This window comes from Salvia miltiorrhiza, chromosome 3 (assembly GCF_028751815.1).
Source record: "Salvia miltiorrhiza cultivar Shanhuang (shh) chromosome 3, IMPLAD_Smil_shh, whole genome shotgun sequence".
NCBI lineage: Eukaryota > Viridiplantae > Streptophyta > Magnoliopsida > Lamiales > Lamiaceae > Salvia > Salvia miltiorrhiza.
Genome location: NC_080389.1, coordinates 64,361,047 through 64,371,452, shown reverse-complemented (window position 1 = coordinate 64,371,452; position 10,406 = coordinate 64,361,047). Strand labels below are relative to the sequence as shown.

Below are 10,406 nucleotides of genomic sequence, written 5' to 3'. Positions count from 1 at the left end.
CGAGCATTGCGAAGGGGGCTTCCGGCGAGAAGACCCCAATGTACTTTGAATAAAATATTAAGATTTAAACAATTAAAATAACTCAAAAATTATATTGCAGCGGAAACAGTTGTACTTCAATTTGAATCAAATTATATATAGGCTGAATCAAATTATATATAGGCTAAAACATAACCGCGCGCTATTCTACCCACCTAGGCATGCGCTAAATGAAATTGTTATTTTTGTGAGCATTACATTAAGTTTTTTGACATAGAGCCTCTCTTTCAAAAAATTAAAGAGCCCTTAAATTTCATCAAAAAGAACTCGCCCTACAAGATGCAGTAGATAAGTAACGAAGGTAGTCGCTGGTGCGCAGTTCTACTTGATCCTATGAATTTTAACTATTGGCTGCGTCATGGGGAGAGATATATCTTGCTTGCTAATTCAGACAGTTCTACTTGATCCTATGGATTTTGACTGCTGGCTGCGTCATGGGGAGAGATATATCTTGCTTGCTAATTCAGATCATGGGGTTTGTAGCCGCCACTGGGGTAATCATAATACTGGGGAATGCAGTATAAAGGCTAATATATATTCCCTGTTTGATATAAATTTTATTTATAAAGTGAAAAGTTACACCACAACCAGGGCCGGTCCTGAGAAAAATGAGGCCGTGGGCGAAATTATAAAAATTGGCCGTCAATATAAAATCCCTTAATTTCTTTTTCTATACATAACTAGTATTACTCCCGTGCGATGCACGGTAAAAAAAATATATTTTTTAAAATATTATATTTAGAAAATAAAATTTTATAAGTTACTTATATTATTATATAAAATAGCTCTAATAAAGATAATAGAATTAAAATGAAGATAAAACCATTTTATAATTGGAGGATATAAAATGAATGACCAAGATCTTGACAAAACTTTTTTAACTAACGATTATTATTATCTATTTCAAAAATTTCCACCAAAATATCTAGATATTTTTCTTTCAAATTTTCTATTAGTTTTGAAAGTGTTTTTGGAACTTTTAATTACTTTTTACTAAGTTGCATTTCATAATATATTTTTTTTGAGGCATTAATTGACTGTAAATCCACAAACTATTAGTGAATTTTACTATTTTTTCAACTATATAAAGTTGCAATATAAATACATAAACTTTAGCCCATTCATGAATTTACCCTTAATTTTAATTTTGTTCATACATGACAAAATTAAAGATGATATAATATATACACAATAAATTAAAATAACTTATACAAAATTTCTATTGAAATATGCACAGTACTGTATATATAATGAATATATAGTTTAATTTTAAAATTTGTATTTTGATTAAATTAACAAATACTCCTTCCGTCCCACTTCAAATGTCTTGTTTCTTTTTATGGAAAAAGTTATTCTCAAAAGGTTGGAATTTTGGGGCCCACATCACCTTTTTTTAACTCTACACCCCACTATTTAATAATCTAATTAACATGTTCCTAAATAACCGTGCCTAAAAGAAACAAGACATTTCAAGTGGGACGGAGGGAGTACAACCTAGCAAAGATGAAATTTAAAATTTGTCATGATCAAAAATCATAACATTTTTAAATTTGTTTATTTTATTATGTTTTTTTATATTTGTACTATATGGTATTATTTTTATATTTATATTTGTATTATAACAATTTAACGCACTTACTAAGACTAAACTTATATTTTTTTCATTTTAGAACACTTTAGCTTAAAATATAAATTTGTATATATATATATATAGGGGTGGGCTACTGTCAAAGGGTCAACCTTCCACTCTGGATTTTTCGCCCCGTGCAGCGCCGAATTCCCACAATCCGACCAGCTTCTTCCCTCACCGACACTCTTTTGACACTTAGAATGTATGAGGCTCACAAATGTATGCACGAATCAAAGTTCACACGCAGCGGACATAATTCATGAACAACCTCAAGCAACACACATCAATTTACGAGAACACCACGCCCCAACCTTTAATTTTATTCCCTCAATAAAATTATAAGGACCTATCTTTATGCCCAAGGTTCGTGCACCACCCTACCATTCGGCTCACAACCTATTACAATAATATATGTGATGGACATTCCCCCATCACTAGGTTGAAAATTGCTACTAAAGCTGAAACTAACTGCCGGACAATTTTTCGCCCCACTAATTCAAAACCGCCCGTATATGGGTCGTGGCAGTTGGCGCCCAGCAACTCTTCCACTCTGCTCCCACATCGAATCCCAGCTCAAACATGCGTCTGTCGGGAACCGCTGCTCTCAGCAGATATTGTCAAATCATTCAATCTCTTTAGGGACATTGATGATCTCAAATAACTGGCATTGTCAGCATAATTTTATATTTTGATTTGAACTTTGAAGTTTTAATATAATATAAATTTGACAATAAGTTATATTGCCTAATATTTTTAGTATATATAAAGTCTATAATTAATGAGATATATTTAAAATTTTGTGCCCTCAAAATTATGTTACACAATTATCATCAAATTAATTTAAAATTGATTTTAAATTGAACTTTGAATTTTTGACAATAAATCATGTTATCTTATAGTATTTTTTTAGTATACATAAAGTCTATAATTAATGAGATATATTAAAAAAATTGGGCCCTCAATTTTTTAAGGCCCTGGGCCATCACCCATGTCCACTCAGTGGGGTGCAAAAAAAAATACTCCCTCCGTCCACGAAAAAGTGCCCCATTTGGGTGCTGGCACGGGTTTTAAGAAAGCTGAAAAAGGTGGTGTAAAGGTGGTGTAAAAGACTAAAAGGGTAGTGTTAATGTATTGTAGTTACTTTTACTAATCTTGCACTAACTATTTGGCATTATTTTATTAGGTGAAAATTCAGAAAATAAATATATAAATAAAATGGAAAATAAATAAACTGGAAATAAATAAACTGAAAATTGAGAAAATAAATAAATAAACTGGAAATAAATAAATAAATAAGTAAATAAACTGGAAAATAAATAAACTGAAAATTCATAAATAAATAAATAACTAAACTTCAAATTCAGAAAATAAAAAAATAAATAAACTGAAAATTCAGAAAATAAATAAATAAATAAACTGGAAAATAAATAAACTGGAAATAAATAAATAAATAAGTAAATAAACTGGAAATAAATAAACTGGAAAATAAATAAACTGAAAATTCAAAATTAAATAAATAAATAAACTTGAAATTCAGAAAATAAATAAATAAATAAACTGAAATTCAGAAAATAAATATATAAATAAAATGGAAAATAAATAAATAAATAAACTGAAAATTCAGAAAATAAATAAATAAACTGGAAATTAATAAATAAACTGGAAATAAATAAACTGAAAATTCAAAAATAAATAAATAAATAAACTTGAAATTCAGAAAATAAATAAATAAATAAACTGAAAAATTCAGAAAATAAATATATAAATAAAATGGAAAATAAATAAACTGGAAATAAATAAATAAATAAATAAACTGAAAATTCAGAAAATAAATAAATAAACTGGAAATAAATGACTAAAAATTCAAAAATAAATAAATAAATAAACTTGAAATTCAGAAAATAAATAAATAAATAAACTGAAAATTAAGAAAATAATTAAATAAACTAAAAATTAAGAAAATAAATAAATAAATGGGATTAATTGTGTGGGTTAATTGCATAGATTAAATAAAAGTGTGGATTTATTAATGACATAAGTTGTAAATAAATTGAAAAGTAAAGGGTATGAATGTACAAAAAGGTAAACAGGGCACTTTTTCGTGGAAAAAAAAAAAGGGGTAAGTAGGGCACTTTTTCGTGGACAGAGGGAGTATAACTTAACCCTATATATATATATATATATATCTAAAATTTAGAAAAAAATAAGAATGAATGAGAATTGAGGAAAATTAAAATGGAGTGATTATAAGATGCCACATATGATAAAATTTATTTTTTTGCTTTAATATATATATATAGATAGATTATATTTATAAATAAATAAATTAAAAAACCGTGCAACAAATACCTCTAACTCGAACTCATAAATCATAATCTCAAATTTTGAGGTATAAGTACCATTAACCTTCTGGCTCTAGGCGTCACACACTCACACTGTCACACATACTAGTTTTATTTTGTTTTAACTTAAACAAATAGTAAGAATTTTCGAAATTACTTGAAGTCCAAAACCCTAAACCCTCTTTCATCTTCCTCCTTTTCCTCGGTTGAGCTCCAAATCTCTCTCCCTCTCTCCTCGAAAGCTCAGCCATGGCGGAGATAAAGCTCTCAGAGATGCGCGACCTGACGCGAATTGAAAGAATCGGCGCCCATTCCCACATCCGCGGCCTCGGCCTCGACTCCGCCCTCGAGGCCCGCTCCTCCTCCGAGGGCATGGTGGGCCAGACCTCAGCCCGTAAAGCCGCCGGCGTCATCGTCAAGATGGTCCAGGAAGGCAAAATCGCCGGCCGGGCAGTCCTCCTCGCCGGTCAGCCCGGTACGGGCAAAACCGCCATCGCCATGGGCATGGCTAAATCCATCGGGCAGGAAACCCCCTTCGCTATGCTCGCCGGCAGCGAGCTCTTCTCGCTGGAGATGTCGAAAACCGAGGCCCTAATGCAGGCCTTCAGGAAGGCGATTGGGGTCAGAATCAAGGAGGAGACGGAGGTGATCGAGGGCGAGGTCGTGGAGATACAGATTGACCGGCCGGCTGTTGCCGGGGCGGCGTCGAAGACGGGGAAGCTCACGCTCAAGACGACGGATATGGAGACGGTGTACGACTTGGGCGGGAAGATGATTGAAGCCCTGGGGAAGGAGAAAGTGCAGAGTGGTGATGTGATTGGGATTGACAAGGCTTCGGGGAAGATCACCAAGCTCGGGAGGTCTTTCTCGAGGTCGAGGGATTACGATGCAATGGGGCCTCAGACGAAGTTCGTGCAGTGCCCCGATGGTGAGCTGCAGAAGAGGAAGGAAGTGGTGCATTGCGTTACGCTTCATGAGATTGATGTTATCAACAGCAGGTAGTTTCTGTTTATCATGTTGTGATGCACTGTTTAATTGTGTGATGAAAATGTGAACCTATATGCTCAATGGCTTGTGTTTCTTGTCTTGGTGATTGGAATATTTGTTGGCTTTGTATTCTCTGTCTTTGTGTATATGGCTAATTGAGTCAATGTCAAAACGAGTCGATTATATGGGAGCTTTGCTTGTTGCTTGTAAGTTGTAAGCCAAAGGTAATCAAAGACTCAAAACAATGTAGAATGATGTATTTGACAAATTTAGCAGGTAAGGTCATGTGATTGAGTCTATATTTTGTGTTCCAACACTTCAATTTAAGTCATAATCATACTACTTTAGTTAGTACTTGTTTTCCTCTGGTCACATTTTAGCCTGCTTTCAAGTGGAATTCTAGAATCTTGAAATATTACTTTATTTAGGACGTTGAATATGCAATAGGACGTGACTCGTGACTAGTTTGTTAATATCTGGACACTGGAGAGAGAGCTTTTAAGAGTTGTCATCAATAATCGATCTTTGGTTAGGTGCCAAAGGCTGCTAGCCATGGTTGGGAGAACGAATCCGATCAGTGTAAGTGGAAGGGACTGAGATGAACTACTAGAATGCTGTTTTATGTCATTTCTGGTTCGACACAAGTGTTTTATTTTACCGGTTCTTTGTAATACAATGGTCTATAATTTGCTGAAAGTGTTGTCTTGTTAATATATGTATGGCTGCCTGCATGCTTGATTTATTGGCTCATTTCTGTACCTGTTGATATATTTGGACTTCCTAGTTTTTTCTACCCTTCGAGTCGTAACTAGGCACAGGGCCACAACAACTACTCAGCTTAGTAGCTTTGTATAAGAAACATAGTGTGTTCTCTGTAACTTTAGGCTGTGATATGCGCCGTATTTACGCCATTTTTACAAGTTACAGTATAAATTGAGAATGAGCACCACAAAGTTATTTACCTATTGTTTCTAGTTCAGTAGCTCACTGTCTCAATTTCAGAACGCAGGGATTTCTGGCTCTGTTTACGGGCGACACTGGCGAAATCCGTGCAGAAGTTAGGGAACAAATCGACACAAAGGTAGCAGAGTGGAGAGAGGAAGGAAAAGCAGAAATCATACCGGGTGTCCTCTTCATTGACGAAGTACACATGCTCGACATCGAGTGCTTCTCGTTTCTGAATCGTGCATTGGAGAACGACATGGCGCCTATACTAGTGGTGGCCACCAACAGGGGAATCACTTCCATCAGGGGCACGAACTACAGGTCCCCACACGGCATCCCAATTGATTTTCTCGACCGCCTGCTCATCATCTCCACGCAGCCCTACACAGCAGAGGACATTCGGAAGATCTTGGACATCAGATGCCAAGAGGAAGACGTGGAGATGTCCGAAGACGCTAAGTTGCTGCTCACAAAGATCGGTGAAGACACATCGCTGAGATATGCGATAAATCTCATCACCTCTGCCGCGCTGTCTTGCCTGAAGAGGAAGGGGAAGGTTGTGGAGATGGAAGATATAAGCCGCGTGTACGAGCTCTTCTACGACGTGAAGAGGTCGACGCAGTACTTGATGGAATATCAAAGCCAGTATATGTTCAGTGAGGTGGGAACAGGAGAGGGATACGAAGAGGATGAAGCCAATGCAATGGTTGCATAAGGAGTCTTTGTTTTTTTAAACACAAAATGGTATATTTGTGTTCTTCAATTATGGAAATGTTAATTCTACTGTTAGTGAATCTTTTGTAGCAGTCATTTTTGTGCTTCAAATTTGTAGGCTTTTGCTGCGTGTTGTTTTGAAGGGGATGTGAGGTGTAACCATGATTTGCTTAAAATTAAAATGTCTTTGAAGTTTTCCTACTCATATCAAGTACATTATTTTTTTTTTTATTTTTTTTTGGGGGATTTTGGAATTATGAAAGAAACCAAATGAGGAAAGTAAACAACCTTTGGTACATGAACCTTGAGAAACAACACATGATTAATTAGTACCACAATTACTGCATAAAGACAAACAATCTTCGATTGAGAAGCCATTTTGGTTCATGAACCTGCGCAGCTATCTTACTTTGATGAAAAGATCAATCGAAGAATTAATTATACACAAGATAATTGTTTTTTTTATGAATGAAAACATGTCCATTTCTTTTCTTTTTTTTTGTCTTCTTTTTTAGGGAAATAAAAACTTTTGGTGAGAGGATAGCCATTGGAGCCTTGGATGTTTTTTTAAAATAAAAAAATATGTGACATAGAAGCGTTCGATTTCTTTTTTGCTATAAAAGGTGCTAATTCAAAACAAAAGTTTCCCAAAAATATATAAAATTATAATATAAAATATTTATTTTAAAAAAAGAAAGAATCAATAATAGTTCTCTTTTCCCCCTCAGTGATGACTCGGACCCCCAATAATTGGACGAGAAACATTAAACCAACTGAGCTGACATTCATTGTCAAATAAATACTAAGGCGCCTAAGCTATTACCCCAGTGTCGCCACCCCTGTACTTAAACCCTAGATAAATACAGACAATTATGTCACTCTGGCTCGCACCGATTCATTGCATGCCGACGCTTAATATAGGACTACGTGGGCGAGAGATTATAATTAACACCCAAAAAAAAAAATCTAGCATACGAACAAGTTGATTTTCAAAGCAAAATCATAGGACTTGATGACAAAAATCCATCAATTATATAGGTATCTTTGTAAGAAGATAACTAGTTTGGACTGAATAATATGGCCACATTCATTATCATTACATCAACTTGTGATTTCTAGGTTGTTGGGACCTCCCAAGTCCTATCCCTATTTATTATGAATAGACAACATCACTTGGACCCTTTAACTTAGATAGTTGTCTGAATTATTAAATGTACACATATAGAATTGGTTATTTCAAATTAACCAAAGTCCTCAACTATAGTAAACCCTCATATCTAAATTTTCAGACAATTAATATACAAATAAGGAAATCACAATATGATAATCTAATTAACGAGATCGTCGACCGTCGTGAAATTCTAAACCCTAAACCCAAAATCGAGGATCTCGATGGTGGGAATCATTGGGGCAAGTGCAAGTAGTTAAATAATTTAGGGTTGGATGGGCATGTACGTGCAAGGATGGGGCATTGGATTCGACTAATCCTAGAAACTGTGAGAACATTAGTGTTTTGTATGTATATGTTGGCATGGTTCCAACAGTGGTGGATAGCCTGGGACTCCTATGTCTTCCTCCCATGCAAAGCTACCATGTGATTCAAGATCACGACCTTCTAAAATATTAATAAAGATTCAAATTAGCCACTAATATTTAAAAAAAAAAATTCAAGTCGAATAGTTAGGAGGATATTGTAGGTCTAAGACGAGGTAAACATGAATTTGATGAGAAACAAAAAACAGTAAGAAATAATAAATTGAGAAGCCTCGACTCCACTAATCTAACAAAATTAAATTTAATACGTAGTGATTGCATATTGCATAGTTAAAAATAAATGTTTAATAAATTAAACAGAAAAAATAAAATTAATAAATTAAATATTTGGCTTTAAACTTAAAAAATTAATACAAGTAAAATCATTAATTATTACATATACAATAAACTCCTAACACTAACTCCTTAAATCCCGTGCCGAAAAGAAATGCACCATTATACTTGGGACGAAGGGAGTATTAATCTTTCATTATATATATTTAAAACTAAAGCACAATATTTTTTGTCACAATAATTATATTATGATGAATACACACTGTATAAATGAAGTTATATAATACGAAATATAATGTTAGATATGTTGGGGTATGTAAGGGCGGACATAAAAACAATTAGAGAAGGGTTGATATTTAATATGTATAAGATTTAGAAGAGCAAACCCTAAAGAAGCCAAACATGTCCTTAAATATTAGCACGTAATTATTTCTTAGTTGTCTGAATCACTGCCCCTCTTTTCCCCTACCCAAAACTTCAATGTTATGTCCCCTCCATTTTCTCTCTCTCTCTCCATAGGGTTTATTTTGAAAAGTACGTAATGTGTTACATGTATCCTATATATAGAGCCCTTCAACATATGCATTGAAATAGTGAAACTTACATTTATATTTCATTATTGGTTATATATAGTATTAAAAGTGTTGATGGAACTCCTCGGACTTGCTCTCCCCAACCACAACCCTATAATCATTCAAGACGTTGACTCGAACGTATTAGAGACGGAAAATCGCAGCCAAAAACGGGTGTTTCTCGAAGATGGCGTCGGACTCGAGAGCACGACTTTGTCGTTGCTCGGCTGGCCGGAGGCGGAGGATGGCCGCCCTCCGAAATGGAGGAAACACCGCGTACTCGACGAGTAAGACTAATTAGCTTCAATTGCTTGAATTTCTCCCTATTGGTTGAAAAAATGTCTTATCAATTGAACTGCGCTTAGTTATTATTATTATTATTATTATTTATATACTTCGCTTTTAATGATCATTTTTCTTTAATTTTATTTGAACGAACAGTACCGACGACGATTGTCAAGAAATTGAGGGGTGGTCGCCGACCGACTCGTCGCTGTCCCACCGCCGCCGACGTGGGGCGACGGTGAAAAAGTCAATGCATGTGAAGGTTAAGATGGAAGGCGTGGCCATAGGGAGGAAAGTCGATCTTAGGGATTTCGATTCCTATCATGCTTTAACAAACACATTGATCGATATGTTTGCTAAATGTATGTCCTAACTAAAACTTTTTTTATTTTTTCGTCGCTTTTCAACGATCAAAATTCGTCGAAATTTTAAAATTATCGTTTCAACGGATTTTGTAATCCGTTGGAATAGGTATGATGCAATGAGTTTGACTATAAGGTGTGTATAAATGTGCAGATAGTAAAATTGAGAGAAATGAAGAAGATTACATTTTATTGTACTTAGACAAAGATGGAGATTGGATGCTAGTTGGAGATGTGGAATGGGAGTAAGTAGTCAAAAATTAATATTCACTTCTCTTACATTAACATATAATTAATGTTCGTTTTGTTAATTGCAGGGAGTTTGTTGAATCTGTTCAGCGGGTCGAGATACTGAAGAACAACAATAAAATGGGCTTTCGATTATTGTCACGTTAAACTCTATAAAATAGTTTATATATCTCTTCGAAAACATTCAATCAATGAAGATCTACTCTGTTAGCAAATAGTTTTAAAGTTCAATCTTGATCGTGCACTCTTTTCCCAAGTCAAAAATAAAATAGCTTATATTAGTGAAGTATTAGTCGAAGAAAATCGTATTGAAGAATTCCATGGTGTGCAGAAGTGAGATTTCTATTAGTGGTGTTCTTGTAAATTGTAATTACTATACATTGCACCAATCAAACCATGAGGGTGTTCATGCAATTAACTTATTCATTGTAACTTTAAATCTAAATAATGTATA

At 34.5% G+C, this 10,406-nt stretch overlaps 2 protein-coding genes across 2 annotated transcripts; both read left to right on the top strand.

Annotated features, from left to right (window-relative positions):
- Nucleotides 1–3,997: 3,997 nt before the first annotated feature.
- Nucleotides 3,998–6,840, top strand: LOC131015551 (uncharacterized). Its single transcript, XM_057943969.1, has 2 exons — nt 3,998–5,009; nt 6,001–6,840. The coding sequence occupies exons 1-2, from the start codon at nt 4,261–4,263 to the stop codon at nt 6,656–6,658; spliced, it is 1,407 nt and encodes a 468-aa protein (XP_057799952.1). The 5' UTR covers nt 3,998–4,260; the 3' UTR covers nt 6,659–6,840.
- A 2,083-nt stretch (nt 6,841–8,923) lies between these two features.
- Nucleotides 8,924–10,366, top strand: LOC131015550 (auxin-responsive protein IAA29-like). Its single transcript, XM_057943968.1, has 4 exons — nt 8,924–9,343; nt 9,498–9,703; nt 9,858–9,948; nt 10,021–10,366. The coding sequence occupies exons 1-4, from the start codon at nt 9,132–9,134 to the stop codon at nt 10,097–10,099; spliced, it is 588 nt and encodes a 195-aa protein (XP_057799951.1). The 5' UTR covers nt 8,924–9,131; the 3' UTR covers nt 10,100–10,366.
- The last annotated feature ends 40 nt before the right edge of the window (nt 10,367–10,406 follow it).

Bases quoted from the DNA above. Each gene is read 5' to 3' on its own strand.
- LOC131015551 (XM_057943969.1), top strand. From the start codon at position 4,261: ATGGCGGAGATAAAGCTCTCAGAGATGCGCGACCTGACGCGAATTGAA. The intron at 5,010-6,000 runs GTAGTTTCTGTT...TCTCAATTTCAG, and splicing joins ATTGATGTTATCAACAGCAG to AACGCAGGGATTTCTGGCTC.
- LOC131015550 (XM_057943968.1), top strand. From the start codon at position 9,132: ATGGAACTCCTCGGACTTGCTCTCCCCAACCACAACCCTATAATCATT. The intron at 9,344-9,497 runs GTAAGACTAATT...TTGAACGAACAG, and splicing joins AAACACCGCGTACTCGACGA to TACCGACGACGATTGTCAAG. The intron at 9,704-9,857 runs GTATGTCCTAAC...ATAAATGTGCAG, and splicing joins GATCGATATGTTTGCTAAAT to ATAGTAAAATTGAGAGAAAT.